Genomic DNA, 15,113 nt, shown 5'->3' with positions numbered 1-15,113 from the left:
CCAGTGAAGGGACACGGCTCACACACAAGTCCCATAAAATTAAATGCTTTTTAGTGTTTAAAATAGCATTTACACAGAAGCAGCTCTACATGAACTAGACGCGGGACTGACACAGTATCTACAGCGCAGTGAGCAGGGCCGGGTGTGCCCGAAAGGACAGTGGCACAACGGCCCCAAGGGAGTCACGGTGCGCCGGGTGCCCCCTGACCTGCCCCCCACCATCCACCACACGCTTCCAGGCTCAGCCTGTGCTCCCCTCCTCTTTTGGTCCCAGGAGGGCAGGGGAATAGGCAGCCACCCCCAGCTGGGCAGGGAGGGAGACAGCCGACTAGCCATTCCCCCAGAGTGGGCAGGCTGGCAATAAATAAATAAGTTAGACCCCACTCTGGGCAGCCAGAGGGGTCTGGGGGCTCTAATCCTGCCACTCAAGGTCCCCACCAGGGCTGACAGGTGAGGCCTGTGCACTGGGTGAGGAAGGCTTCAGGCCCACCTTCACGTGGCTCTGGAAGTGGGAGCAACATGAAGCCAAAGAGGGCATCCTCATCCCCAAGGGGGGGTCAGAGGGTCCCTGAGGCTCAGGCCAAGGACAGAGATGGTCTCCCCCACAAGGCTCTGCAGATACAAGCCGCTCTACCGCAGGAAATGCCGGATCACAGCAATGGGCTGACCTCGGCCCTCGCCTCCAGCCTGCTCCCGCGACCCCTGGCCGACCTCCACCATGTAGGCCCACAGAGCTCCTGTGGGGCGGGCCACTGCTCCCCCATGGGCAGGGTTGAAGGCACAGGCGGCCAGTTACATGATGTCCACAAAAAACTCACAGGGGTTCCCCATGGCCTTCTGGAAGGACTGGCGACTGCCTGTCAACTCTGGGGGGACGGCAGCCAGCTCCCGGACAGGTGGCCCACCAGGTGGCCCACCCACCACTGCATAGGCCTTGGTCAGGGGGTGTAGTGGGGGGAGCCCTGGGGCCACGGCTGAGAGCTGGCTGTGGGGGCTGCTGCCCCGGCTGAGCTGGCTGACCGGTCGCTCCCGCCTGCCGGTGCCGCCCGACCCACTCAGCACCGTGTGGTCTGACTCGCTGCCACTGCCCCTGGCTCCAGCTGCCCGGCGCTCCTCCTCTCGGCCCAGGGCCCGACGGCTGCTCCGGGTGGACCCGCTGCTTTTGCTCCCTGGGGGTGAGAAGGAAGAGAAGGATGATAGGGTCAGCTAGGCCTGGCCATTTCCAGGACCCCTGGCTGCTCCCAGGCAGGCAGGCAGGGCAGGATGGGGTGGGTCTGAGCAGGTGGAATGTGAGGGACAGCCATGCAGACACAGGGCAGGGCTGGCCCCACCCCAGGAAGCAGGAACAGCTGCAGAGGCAAGGGGGCAGTGGCTGGCAACAGGGGCACAAGCCAGTGTGGTGCCCACACCTCACCCCGATGCTCAGACCAAAGGCTGGTCTCCAGCCGAGTGATGGAGGCACCAGCAGAGACCTGTGTCCTGGCCAACGTGTCAGCACTCCTGGGCTCCCACCCGGAGACCTCTGTCCACCCAGTCCCAGGGCCCTGGACAGCTAATTGGCTCAGCCCCTCTCCTGGGCTCCCAGGAAGTGGTGGGAACCTGAGGACACAGGCTGGCTGGGGACACGCTGAGAGGGACGCCGGGGGGGACCCTGGCTTACCGGCCCCGAGGGTCCACTCCGCTAGTCCTTCAGTCTAAGGCTTGCTCAGCACAAAGCAAGGGATACATGAGTCACACACCAGCCGGGCACTCACACCCGCCACCAGCGAGGCCTGACCAGAGCTGGGTAGGGCTGGATGGCTGCAAGGGCCTGTCCAGGGTTCATGGATACCCAATAGCTTCCCCTTGGTCACTGCCACCCTCTGGCCCGCCTCTCGTTTCCCATCCTTCTCTGGGTCCCCTGGGCTGGCTACCTGCAACTCTCCCAGACCCTGCAAGCATGGCCACGGGCCTCACTGTACTCAATGTGGCCTCACACGTCTGCTCTAGCCAGCCAACTCCCTGGGCACTCCCGTGTCCTCTGGGCCCTGGGGCAGGGTCTTCTGAGGCACTGTCTCCTGGCTGAACTGCAGGCTCCACAGGAGACATGGTCTGTCCTCTCCTGTGTCCCAGGGTCTGATGCCTGGAGCCACCCCCACCCCCGCTCCTGTCACACCACCTCCTAGCCTCCTGTCTGCCACACCTGGAGCACCAGCCCCCACCCCGCCAGGCACAAGCAGCCAAGCCTCCAGGTGCTTGAGGTCCCCTATGGGACTCGACCCTGTCCCCCAACACTGACTCAGTTAGGAGCCTGCCCCTGGCAGGCACACAGCGGGAGTGCAAGGGCAGCAGCAGGGCAGAGCCGGGGCGGGGCAGGGCAGGGTGGGTCAGGGCCTGAGCGCTCACCTTCACTCTGCTGGCTGCCAGCACTGCCACTGCCGTAGCCAAAGCCAGGGTCCTGGTAGGCAGGCGGAAAGCAGGGCGGGGGCCCTGGGTACTGGTAGGGGTAGCCCTGACCCAGGGGCCAGGGTGCTGCCGGGTGGGGCAGTGGGGCCAGGGTGTCCTGATCGGAGGCTCCACTGGAGCCACTGTTGAGGGTCAGGGCTGCGAGATCTGGCAGGAGAGAGGGGGTGGGTGAGGGTGGCACAGGGCCGTGGGGTGAGCCCACCACGCAGCCTCACTCACTGCTGCACAGGTCCCCGAAGACGTAGTAGCACTGCTCAGAGAAGGTGACCTTATTGACCGTGTGCCGCAGGAAGCCGTGCTTCAGCATGCCGCTGGCGTACTTCCTGGCCTCTCGCCGCTCCTTGAAGCCCTCCACGTGGGTGTACAGCCAGTCCACCACATCCGCCCCTGGCCCCACGCCCGCTGCGTCAGGCCAGGTCACTCTGGGCTGGCCACCCACCCTGCAGAGGAGCAGACTCAGGCCCCTGCCCCCACGGCCAGTTAGGTGTACTCAGTAGGGACTCACCAATGACGGCGTTGGCAATGGTGATCTTGAGCCACATGCGGTCCCGGATCTCCAGCCCCGAGTCCGGCAGCTGCATGACCCGGACAACCGCACTCATGTCACTCTTCACCGTCAGGGGCGCCTCCTCCAGCTCTGCGGGACACAGCTCCCTCAGCCACGGGCAGGCAACAAATGGCAGGAGCAGGGAGTGGGCAGGGGCCAGGTGGGGGCCTTTATCTGAGCCCTTGAACACCTCTCTGCAGGTTCTGGGGCCAGACCTGGGCAAGGCCACCCTGCCCCACAAACCAGAACCAGGCACCAGACAGCCTCTTCCCTTCCCCAAGGCCACCTCCCTGCAAGCTCAGGGCATTAGTCGTGTTACTGGCGGAGAAAGCAGAGGGCCACACACATCCCCCACCCTAACGGGCAAGGCCCAGGAAGGGCCCAAGGCAGCACGAGCAGGGACTCCAGGCTGGGAGGCCCTGCCCTTCCGCCTTGGATTCCCACTGGGCTCTAGGGAGCTGCCACTCACGCGGGGCGCCGGGCACAGAACTGGTTAGTGAGGAGGAGCTGGTGCGGGAGACAGCGCTGGAGCAGGGGCTCGCACCGTAGCGGGGCAGGGCGCCGGTCAGCGCTGCCGTGTGGGACAGCCAGGCAGCAGGGTCGATGGGCCGCACCGGGTCAGCTGACGGCCACCGTGGGGCAGCAGGCGATGGGTGATGGGCAGATGGGCGAGGTCGGGAGGGCAGGGCACAGGGAAGAGGAGAGAGGCCCTTCAGGCTGGCTCTGGCTCTGGCGCCCCCGCCCCGCCCCCGCCCCGTGGGGCCACTCACCCCTCGGGATGGTGAAGTAGCTGCGGGGGGTCGGGTCCCAGCACTTGGCCACTGTGAGGCTGATGGGCCTGCGGGCAGGTGGTCACGTGGGTGAGGCCCGCACCCCCTCCCGCCTGCATGCCCCTCGCCCCGCGGAAACGCCCCTCACCCCGTCTGGGACACGAGCTCCCGCAGCACCCGCACAGCGTCATCATTGCTCATGTTCTCGAAGTTGACGTCATTCACCTGCGGGGCTTGGGCATTAGGGTAGCACGGCGGGGCCACCCAACCCGGCCCAGCCCCCAGCCCCAGGCCCCAGGCCCGCACCTGCAGCAGCATGTCGCCCGGTTCGATGCGGCCGTCTGCGGCCACGGCCCCGCCCTTCATGATGGAGCCGATGTAGATGCCCCCATCGCCCCGGTCGTTGCTCTGGCCCACGATGCTGATGCCCAGGAAGTGGTGCCGCTCTGTGGGAGGGGCCGTGAGCAGCTGGCCGCCCCGCCCGCCCCCCCAGCCCGGCGCCAAGCCTCACCCATGTTGAGCGTGACCGTGATGATGTTCAGGGACATGGTGGAGTCGGTGATGCTGCTGAAGGAGGAGGCCTGTGGAGGGACCTGGTGAGCCGCTGCAGTAGCCGCGCCCCCCACCGGCTGCCCACCACCTACCCGGTCCGTCTGCCGTAGGCGCTGCTTCCGCCGCCGACGCTTGTGCTTCCTAATAAGCCGGGAAGAGGTGCTCTGCTCCGTGGAGCTGCTCAGCCTGGTGGCAGGGTCAGAGGTCACGGGTCGGCAGCGCGTTCAGCTCCCGGCACGTGCGCCCAGGCCCTGCGCTGATGGCCTGTGCCTGAGCAAACACGGGGCAGGAGCTCCGCAGCCAGCCAGCCGGACACTGCTGCCCACGCCCCTGCCCACCGGCTGGTGTTGTCCTCCTCGTCCGAATCAATGAAGCTGCTGGATTCTAGCTCGCTGCTCAACACGGTGGACGCGCTGTCTGGAGGGAGCCCCACGGCCCGTCGCCGGTCTCCCCTCGGGTGCCCATTGGCCCGGGCAGCTGTGGGGGCAGCAGGGTTGAAGTTGAACACATGGCCCAGGGGTGCTGAGGCCTGAGCAGTCTGCACCTCCAGTTCCTGTAGTCTGAGAGTTGGTGAGGTGACCGGGTCGTTGGGGTCACCAGGCTTGGGGCCTGACCTCCTCTGGATGGGGTTAAGTAGGTGCTGGCAGGGCCTTGGAGGTCCTGGGGGTTTATGGCAGACAAAGCTATAGTACCTTCTCCTCGGTCTCGCCGTCGGGCTCTCTCCCGCCGGTGACTGACCATGGACTCCGTGCCAGTCTCATTGTCCATTCCATCACGACTGCTGGCCACATTTGGGCTGTGCGGACAAGAAGGGGGTGGGACAGGGCAGGCCAGGCCACCAGTGCCTCAGATATTTTCCAGATCCTCCCCTGCACCAGGTGAGCCCCTGACCCCCCAACCCATGTGTGCCCTGGCCTGTGACAGCTCCTTCCCTCTGGGAAGGTGGTCCTTGGGCAGCAGGTACGCGAGTAGCAGGGCTTGGCCCAACCAGAATCCTTACTGGAAGGAGGGTGGCCGGGAGTCCCCAATGCCACCTGTGCGCTCGAGGGGTGGGGGAAGGTCAGTGTGGCAGTCAGTTCCCTGGGACCCTGCATCTGAATGAGCACCCTCAGCTAGGACCAACTGTGGAGGGAGAGCGGGGGCTCAGGACACCCTCCCTCTTCTTGACCAGGGTACCCAGGACATGAGGGCCAGTCCCTCCACCCTCCCTCACCCCGCCCCACACCTGCCTTCTCCCCCCAGGGAAAGTACCAGCCCCCACCATGCACACTGCCCCTGCTGATCACCCCCAGGAGCCTCCAACAGACCATCCAGGGGCTCACCCAGGAGACCACGCGACCGTTGAAGCAGGGCAGCTTGGCGTTGTCGTCCAAGATCTCCTCCTTCACCACCCTGCTGGCAGACGAGGCCATGAGACCCCACCCCAGGCCCAATACAGAGACTGGGGTGCCTGTCACACCACAGATGCCATCTCTGGGTGCCCAACCCAGCAGATTCTACTCTTATGGAATCTTGTTATCCTCTATTGGTCCCAACCCCCCAACACTGGGGACAGTGGCTATTGACAGTTCACAGAGTCAGGCCAGGGTTCCCCTGTACCCCCAGGTCACACTGCCAGCCCGGGGCAGGCAAGGGGTTAGGAGGGTGAGGCTCCTGAGAGGGCCTGGCTCCCAAGCTCCCTGCCCTTCCCTGGCCCCATCTCAGACACCTCCCCAGGGTGATGCTGGTTCAGCTCCAGGCCCCCTGTCCTGGGTCCCCAGATGCCCACTCAGCAGCCTCTCACCACGGCCACGTGGCACTCAGGGGCCCCGTTGGCTCTTCCACACCCCTCACCCCAAACCCATGTGTATCACACAGCTCTGCCTTATGACCATTCCAGAATCAGCCTCCCATCAGTCTACGCCCTGCTCTCCAGTCCTGCCTGCAGCCACTGCCCCCCTACTGGTCCCCAGGGTCTCCCAGAGGGACCCTTTCTCTCCAGCTTCCATGGGGTCTGGGCCACATGATGTGGTCTCACCCTGCTCACTGCTGCACCCCTAGCACAGAGCAGAGCTGGGTGCACAGCTGGCCTCAGCAAGGTGCAGGGACGGCCAGGCCTATTACAGACTGGGGTGGCAGAGAAGGCACACAGGCCTAAAGGCAGTCTGCTGCTCTCCTGGGTCATCCACTCAGCCAGGAAGACAAAACAGACCCATGTGCACTAGACCAGCTCCAACTCTCGGGGGTCCATGGTCTCCTGCAACTGAGGACCAGAATAATCAGGGACAGAACTGACCAGATGCTGGCTATACCCATTAACCAATGTCCAGCCCTGTCTTAATGCTGCCCCCCTGGGCTGAGGGCACCCAAGCAGTCTGCAGAGAGCGTGCAAACAGGGAGACCAAATGACCTGGGGTCAGGGCTCACAGGGCAAGGGTAGCTGGGAAGGGGCTGCGGCCCAGACACCCAGAATGCAGCCTCCAGGGCCCAGCTATCCCAGCACCTGGCACTCCGCTCTGCCAAGCACAGTGGGATTTTCCACACCCAGGACTCAGCCTAGCAGAGAAACAGGAGCCGGGAGAAAAGGCTGGGCCTGGACATGCACCTGGCAGGAAGCAGCCTCCTGGCCTGGTGGGCCTAATGCCAGACAGGGCCACCCCTGCCTGCCACTCCAAGTCCAATGGCCCCAGGACACCTCCACCCAGCTTGCCCCAGGCGGCAGCAGGTGGCAGGAGGCCCCTGCGGAACTGGCCACCCCCTCACCTACCCAGGAAGCAAGGCCTAGCCTACCCACCCACTGAGATGAGGCCCCAGGACTAGGGCAGAATGGCTGGTAGATAGGACCAGCCTAGGAGGGAAGGGTACACCCCTCTGTGGTCCTGCTACTGCCGCCAGGTGCCTCCTAGGGCCCCATGCCAATGAGGTGTACACCCAGTGGACAGAGTCATTTCTTAGGACCCTCTCAGTATCCGTGTCTCTACTCACTGGCCACACCCTGCAGAACTGGGCCAACCTTCAAGAGAGGCTGCAATCCCATCCCTGGCTGGCCAGGAGGTCTCAAGAGAAGCTCTTGGCCCTGGGGCGGCTGAGGGTGGGACAGGGGAGCCCTTGAGGGCCCTGGGGCTCCACCCACTGCCACCAATAGTCCTTGGGAACCTATCCATAGCAGACCCCAGCCAGAGTCCCCACCTTAGCCCAGCGATGGCCCCAGTGGGCCTAGCAGCTTCTCCCTGCCACACCCAAGTCCCAGCCCTCTCTGACTCACCCCTGGGAACAGGAGCAACCCCAGCACCACCTCAGGCAGGCTGCCTGGTCCCCTACAGGCCCACTCCTCTCCCCAGCCTCCCCAGCCAGGGCCCCCAGAGGAGCAGGGCCCCCTCAGGTATGGATGGCTCTTTTTTTTTTTTTTTTTTTCATCTTGCTTTATTATTTTAGCTGTTGGGGACTCCAGCCCATTTTCCCTTGTAGCATCAGATTCAGGCAGGGAGCCTTTTCCCTGGGAACATTTTCCCTTGGCGCTCAAACCACCAAGCCAGGCTGCGGTTCTGGGGATGGATGCAGACATTGCGTCGAGCCAGGTGAAGCACGAAAGCCTGGAGATGACAGTCCCCATCAGCCTCCTGCAGTTCCACCTGAATGACCTTCCTCAGTAGCTTTCTGGAGAGTGGCTGTCTGTAGAGCTGAGTACAGCAGGTAGTGCTGGGTGGCAGTAGCAATGCTTCCTGGTTTTGCCTAGTTCTGTTGCAGGAATGTCAGCTTGTCAGTAGGGGTCTGGACTTCCAGACTCAGCCCCTGGCTTACTGGGAGACATCAGACTCGAAAACAAAATTACATCTCTTTTGTTCTATTTGAATTCCAGCCTCTTTCCACTGTGGGCCTAGAGAAACATTACCCGCTTGCTGCCTGGCTCAGTAATACACACTTTTCCAACCCCTACACCTTCTGCCTCCCATCCTATCACTGTAGCTCCTAATGTATTTCCTTCCTATCCTTCTTTCCCAATCCCACACCTAGGCCTTCCTCCTCTCCTCCCCCGCCCCCCAAAGCAACACTCCTACCCTTCCTCATCTAGTGCTTTCCAGAATGCTGGCAACTACCTAGGGTAGGGCAGGGATGGGGACAGGTTGTTGGGTTAGTGGCCCAGGTCCTTGCAAAATGTCCCACTCACTTCTGATCTTGGGATTTCCACCCTCAAGTCTTGCACTGTATTTGAAACATAAACTGAGTCATAACCCATTAACCCAGTCCTTATCTGGATGTTTCAGGGTGTTTTCTAGTCTTCTGATTTGGGGACAGTCATCCTCTAAGGGGTAGGTTTTTGGGACAGAGTCACACCTTCTCTGAGCACTGTTTCTGTTATAGGACTGCTTCAACAGGAAAGATGTCAGCTCCCAGACTAGGGACTAGTTCCCCTTCAGGCTGAAAACCTGACCTCTCCTTCGGTCCAGGCTGAGGTGTGAAGGCCCCTCCCTGGAGTTTGTCTCAGGGCTCTTCAGGTCTTCTGACAGTATCTTGGTGAGGTGTAGGCCCAGGACTTGACACAGCACTCCACATTTGAAGGGATCTCTGATGTAGACATTGTTAAGAAATAGCTTAAGAGCTTCGTTGCTTTCTTCAAAGAGATAACCTAGAGGTGACTCATCTTGAATCTTTGGTACCAGAGACCTTAGGATCCCTCTCACTCCCAGTCTGGACTTGTGCCCCAAAGCTTGGGTGTAGCCACTGAAGAACTTCCGAGGAACTTCCCCAAGATCCCCGTCATCTTGTCATAAACCTTCTTCATCAGTTGGTTGCCTGTCATACACTTTGTGATCTTTCCTGGACTTGTCAATTCCAGAGAACTTTGGAAGGCAGAAAACAAATTCTAGGTGTACACCCGTCTCTCCCCTTTGGCTTTTCCAAAGATCAGGCCAAGTCTGCTGTCCGAAGGGGCAGCCCAGGCTTAAAGTCATCGGTCCCTAGAAACTGGGCTGTCTTTGTAACTTAATACCCTGGTGTCCTTTCTAATGTTGAGGTTAGTCCCTAACTAAAAGCAGGCTAACAAAGAAGTCCTCTGCTTTGGGAGTAGTCTCACCACATTGGGAGTTAGTGGAGCCCAGGTTGATTTGAGCAACACAATAAAATGGGATGGCAGGGAGCAGTGGCCCTTGGACTTTACTAGGGAAGTATCAATAACAGCTAGGTGGGTTAATGCTAAGAATATCTAAAACTGGAATTAGCCTGGAGAAGCCAGGTTGGGGTACCAACTGTAGGAAAGGCCTCCAACCCACATCAGTCTCCTGAGGCAGGTTACATGAAGAGACAGCTTCTTAGGAATCTACCCTCCTCGGTCAGCCTACTTCCCACAACCCTGGCTTAAAGTGTTTCAGATTCATTCCCAGGAAGGGAAGATTCTTCAGATACCCAGCAAAATTCTGGCTAGGGGGAAGGTGGTGACCACGAGATGGGGCTGTGGGAACATATCAGCATGGGGATGAGGTGGACAGGAGATCAGGCCAGGATTATTTACTTCTCTCCATATAAGACTACTGACAGTGAAGGGAGTTGTTTGTTTTTTTTTTTTTTCTTTTTTCTTTTTCTTTTTTGGTGGTGGGGGCACAGGAAAGGAATCACTATTGATAGTAACAGGAAGCCTGACTTGATAGGGGCCCCTTAGGCATGGGGGCGGGGGAGGGGGTGATATGGAAAAGCACCCCACCAGGGAGGAAGATCCTGTCGGTATGTAAATAGGTGTGGAGAGGGGCTCCCAGTCCGAATGATGGCATCGAATGGTGGCAGCGGCAGCAGAGTCAGGAAGGCAGTATGGTGGGCTTCGCTTTAAATTTTTAATGCACCGGCTGTCTGGGCAACTGTGGCAGGGGTGCGGCAGAGGAGGCCACGACCTGAGCGATGGAGAGCAGGGCCCAGGCCGCTTGACAGACAGCTCATCAGGCCCCGCAGAGGCTCCAGCTTCTGCTCTCGGGGGGGTGCGCAGAGCTCCGCTCCCTGCGCCACATTCGCAGCCAGGGGAAAAAGTAGAAACAGCCCCAGTAGATCTCCTCCTCCGCCTCCAGCGCCACCTGGTATCTCCTCAATCCCGACATGTCCTAGGTTCCGAACGTCTCCTGGAGGGGGGCTGAGAGGTCGGCGCAGCCTAAACTCTCAGGTATGGCTCTTGCCCACGTGGCAGCTCTTCCCAGGGCCCAGCAGCTCTGCTCCCCCAGCCCTCCCAGTCTATACAACCCAAGTCCTGTCTTCTACCTGGATGTGGTGCCCTGGGGGGGGGGGGGCGGGCAGGGGCAGGGGCCGGGCAGATGTGAGAATGAGTGTGTGAGGCTGCCCACAGCAGCCAGCACAACCTCCCAGGAGCACAACAGGGTCAGGACTAGTGAGAAGCAGAAGTTACCGCCATACTTCGATACCCTAGACTGCTTGTGAACCTGGCCTCTCAGGTGGCAATGGCCTCAGCTGCCCTGCTGGCCCCTGGGCAGCCACCCAGAGCACCCCAACCTAGAATTCCTAAGGAAATCCTGGTTAACCTCAAACCTGTGGCTCCTGGGTTCTGCCTGCCGCCCTTTGACCCACCCCAGGGAGGAGTCTGCCCTAAGGCAGCGTTCTCAGAGCCTGGCACCGACTGGCCAAGAAGGACCACAGACTCCCAGAGACCACAGCAAACCCTAGGCCAGCCTCCCCAGCAGTGCGGCTCCAGTGCACCTCCTCTCCCACAGAACGAGCTGAAGGGGCAGTGCGGAGCCATCCTGAGCCCTCGAGGAGGTCCCTGTGGGTACCTGTGAGTCAGGGTCCCAACCCCCACTAGGCCTTGGGGTGCACCAGGCCCTGATCCCAGGCCTGTGGTCTCACCAGCCACAGGCTCCCACACTCAGTTGTGAATCCCTGGGCTGCTGGCTCTTCCACCTGCCCGGCAGGCAGCACTTCCCCAGGCTGAAGCTACATAGGCCCAAATGTCCCCACAGCTGGCCAATGTGCCACAACTACCCAGACTTCTAACACCAAGGAGCCACAGGAGGTACAGAGAGGCCAAGTCACTGATTCCAGATGGCTCAGCTGAGGAGAGCAGAGGAAGAGGTGCTCAGACGTTCTGGGTCCTCTGGGCCATGAGGCACCATCAGAACACTTGTGCCCATAGACATGTGACCATGGAACCAAGGGCTCCCAGCCCTTAACCTTGCCAGGACCATCCCCAGTCTCTGGGCCTGGGTCACATACCCTTACTCCTCTGCCTGGATGCCTACCCTGCACTTCCGATCATCAGACCCAACACCGGGCACTTCTGTGGGACCCAACAGAGGCCTTGCCCCTAAGTCCTGGGTCATCGGAGTGGGAGTACCCTTACCTGATGGGCCAAAGATGCCAGGTGGGGAGTGCAGCCCAGCCCAGGGGAGGCTCTGCTCCTTACTTGTGGCCAAATGTGGTCAGCGGAAGCTCAAGGAACCCAGGACTAGCCCACAGGGGACTAGGGTTGAGGCAGGAAACCCAGACTTATCAGGGTACTCCTCATAGTAGCCAGTCTGGGTCCAGCCCTGGCAACACTGCCCAGCACAGTCAGGACCTGCCTTCTCACCCCCAAAACCAAACTAGATCCACTTGACATTTAGATAAGCTTCCAGCCCAGTGCTCATTCATGCTAGAGTGTGAGTGACTGGCCAGCCTTTCCCATATGCAATGTATTCCACAGAATAAACGGTTCTATAGACTAAGTAGAGCTTGGAGCTCTGCAGGTAGAACTCGGGGGAGGGAAGCAGCTGACACAAGTCCGCCGTGGGCTCCTGAGACCACCAGACCATCAGCCAGGAGGCAAGGAAGAAAGAAGGTGAGCCCGCCCTGTCTGCTTGCTCACTGCCATGACAGCCCAGCCTTGACCTTTGACCTTCCCTCTGCCACCCAACTCTCGTGGCTACCCGAGGTCCCCAGGCTGTGCCTCTCAGCTCTCTGCCTTCTCTCTCCACCCACCCATAGCCATTCCCAAGCCTGCCCAAACACCCCCAGGTCTGCCCTCAGCCCTGGCTCCCACCCCACAGAGAACAGCATGCCCTGATTCAAGACCCCAGTCAGCCACCCCTCCTCCGTGAGGGCAGAGGCTCTGCCACTGCTGTGTGGTGGCAGCCCCCAGGGAGCCAGGACTGAGTGGGTCCCTGAGAGATGCACCCCAAGTGGCTCAAGATGGCCCCTAGGGGTAGGACATCCTCCTCACCACACCCTTCCTGGGAGCATGAGTTTATACAGATGAGCATTGTGACTTTGATTTTAGTTAAATTAATAAACTAAGTTAAAAACCAAAGCGCCCTTTCTTCCATCCCGTTTCAAAGCCAGGGAGGCCTAGGCTCAGAGGAGTTCCAGGAGAGTGTGAGGGCGCCCAGCCAGAGGAGGCAGGCCAGGCTTGAGCACCCCAGGCCCTGACCTCAGGCAGCAGGAGCACCCACGCTGGGGACGGCCAAGGACGCACCCTCCCCTCAGCTTCTCCTCCTTCTAATGGGTTGGGAGGACAAGAGAGTCCAAAAAGACTCTCAGCCCCCCTGCCCCCAGAGTCACGGAGTGGCCCAGGCTTGACCTGACCTGGGTCTGCCCAGGGACTGTGCAACCACAGAATCCAGGAAATGGCCTCAATGTCAAAGTCCCAAGACATGGCCATACACAAGGACACTGCTTGCCTGAGGGCACCAGGCACACCTGCTAGGCCCACAGGGCCTCAGTTAGTCCTCCCCCCTGAGCAATGCGGAGGGGAGACTCAGGTTTCTGTGGCTGAGCCGGGTCAGGCCCTACTGGACAGCCACCTCCTGCTCCCAGTCCCAGAGGCCCAATTCAGCACAAGTGGGAAGTCCCTTCTCCCAGGAAGGCCACCACAGCACTCCTGCTCCAAGATGCCCAAGTCAGCAGACAGCCTGGGCTTCTCCCAGGAATGCAAGGAGGGACCAAGACCCAGCATCCAGGAACCTCAGGGAAGGGTGGGTGGCTCCAATCTCTGAACTGTCCAGGTGCCTTGGAAAAGGCAGCCAGGAGGAGCCTGCCCTGACTCCAGAAACTTCTGCAAGTCCCAGCAGACTGCTTGGGGTCCCCACTGCACCCACCCCGCCTTCCCAATCCCAACTGGGGGCGTTCACTGGGTGACCTGTCCCACCCAACTCCTCCAGGCTTGACCCTCCCCTGACCCCACCCTCCATGAAGCACAACCCCCCAGATCTGCCCTCAGCCCTGGTTCCCACCCCACAGAGAACAGCATGCCCTGAGCCCGACCAGGATCAAAAGAAGGGGGCTTAGGTTTGGGATGGACTGTCAGGGCACAGGGGACCAGCTGGACTGCCCTCAGGAAGCCAGGGTCCCCACCTGCCCATCATTCGGAGCTCTCCGGCCCCCGCTGGCAGTCAGGGTCCCGGGGTCCCAATTTTGGCAGACAGATAGGTGCACACACCAACAAGGGCCACTAAGGTGTCGGAGCAGACCCTGGCCCTGTACACACCCTGCGCGGGGGCGCAGCTGGGCCGCGGGCGCCCAGGATCGCTGACAGCCCAGACCCCGAGCCCTGCCCCACACAGACAGGTGCCCTCCCGCGCCCGCCCAGGCCGCGCGGCCCACTGACCCGAAGTCCTGATCCATGGACTTGAAAAAGAATTTGTAGGCGTGCACCGGCCGGTTGCTGAGCACGTTCTTGAAATCGGCCAGCGTGACGCGCTCGGGGGCCACGGGCAGCTTGACCAGGTACGGCGTCTCCTCCTCGTCCATGTGGTAGATGATCTTGGTCTCCGCCATGGCGCGGCGGCGGCGCGAGCCCGCGCGGCGCTCAGGGCCCGGCCCGCGGCTCGGACACGGGGCGCGCTCCCCGCCCGCCGGCCCGCGCCCCGCCCGGCCGCGCCGAGGCCCCCGCGCGCCCCCGGTTCCCGCCCGCGCTCCGGTCGCTGCCCCGCGGCCCGCGGCCGCCCATCCGCCGCCGGCCCGGGAGCGAGCGCGACGGACGCAGCACGAAGGGCCGCTGCTGCCCGCCGCCCCCTCGGGCCGCGCCGTTCAAGGACCGCCGGCCGGCCTGAGCGCGCGGCCCGCGGGGGCGCCCGAGAGCCGGCTGACGTCACCGGCCGCCCGCGGCGGGGCGGGCGGGGCTGCGCACGCGCGGGGCGGCGGGGCTGCGCGCGGGGCGGGAGGAGGGCCCTGGATGCACGCCCGCGCTAGCTCCCGGCTCGCTCGCCCCGGCGCCGCCCGCCCTGCCCCACTCTGCGCTCGGGCCCGGGGTCCCCGGCCAGGCGCGCGGGGCGCCCCCAACACGTGCGCCGGCCTCAGCTCCGGCTCAGTCCTGGAGTCGGGGTACCCGGACAGACTGACGCGCCCGGGGTATAGGCGGAGGGACTCCCAGGAAGCCCCGCCCCCACCTGCGCGTCGCGTCCCCAGCTGTCAAAGGGAGGCCCCTCCCCCCGGCCAAGGCGCGCCCCCCCCCCATCGGAGATGCACGGGGACCAGGGGAAGCGTCCACCCTCTCCCGAGGATGCACGGGTCCTGGGTGCCCAGAGTTCGGAGGCGTCCGGTCACTCTGGCGGCCTGTGAGGTGCACCGCAGGAAGCTGAAGATACTTGTGTCATACACCGAGCCAGCAGCACTCGGTTACTCTGCTCCTGGCATTAGCCTCAAACTCCGCCCACTTCCGGATCCCATGGGTGCTCCAGGAAACTCTGGCAAAGTGAATGCTTGCCCGCGCGAGTGGAGAACTCGCGTGGCCATGGGTGTGCACAGAGGTGTCCAGGTGTGGTGCTCTGGCAGCTGCTGAGCCAGAAGAAGTTTGTCCTGTGTAGATTGGGCCAGCCAAAGGTCCTCTGCAGGGCAAGGAAGACCCAGTACAC

At 62.0% G+C, this 15,113-nt stretch overlaps 1 protein-coding gene and 1 pseudogene across 6 annotated transcripts; both read right to left on the bottom strand.

The window, feature by feature from the left end:
- Window positions 1–29: 29 nt before the first annotated feature.
- On the bottom strand, window positions 30–14,238 carry DVL1 (dishevelled segment polarity protein 1). 5 transcript variants are annotated; one of them, XM_081305205.1, is made up of 15 exons: window positions 13,868–14,237; window positions 5,637–5,706; window positions 5,315–5,436; window positions 5,007–5,110; window positions 4,653–4,791; window positions 4,407–4,500; window positions 4,274–4,343; window positions 4,069–4,208; window positions 3,911–3,987; window positions 3,763–3,830; window positions 3,462–3,614; window positions 2,951–3,082; window positions 2,665–2,832; window positions 2,386–2,592; window positions 30–1,169 (listed from the first exon to the last, which is right to left on the bottom strand). In XM_081305205.1, exons 1-15 carry the CDS (start codon window positions 14,035–14,037, stop codon window positions 793–795), a joined length of 2,091 nt encoding a protein of 696 aa, XP_081161331.1. In that variant the 5' UTR covers window positions 14,038–14,237; the 3' UTR covers window positions 30–792. The 5 variants fall into 5 exon arrangements, with proteins under 5 accessions (XP_081161331.1, XP_081161333.1, XP_081161330.1 ...); XM_081305207.1 differs by having other exon boundaries at window positions 3,537–3,614; window positions 13,868–14,234; XM_081305204.1 differs by having other exon boundaries at window positions 4,274–4,500; window positions 13,868–14,238.
- On the bottom strand, window positions 8,866–13,859 carry LOC308655250 (annotated as a pseudogene). The gene has a single exon. The product of its transcript is annotated as an uncharacterized misc_RNA (transcript).
- Window positions 14,239–15,113: the final 875 nt, after the last annotated feature.

This window comes from Spermophilus citellus, assembly GCF_964194105.1.
Source record: "Spermophilus citellus genome assembly, chromosome: 9".
Taxonomy (NCBI): Eukaryota; Metazoa; Chordata; class Mammalia; order Rodentia; family Sciuridae; genus Spermophilus; species Spermophilus citellus.
Note: the sequence above shows the minus strand (reverse complement) of the source record. Positions and strands in the feature narration are given on the sequence as shown.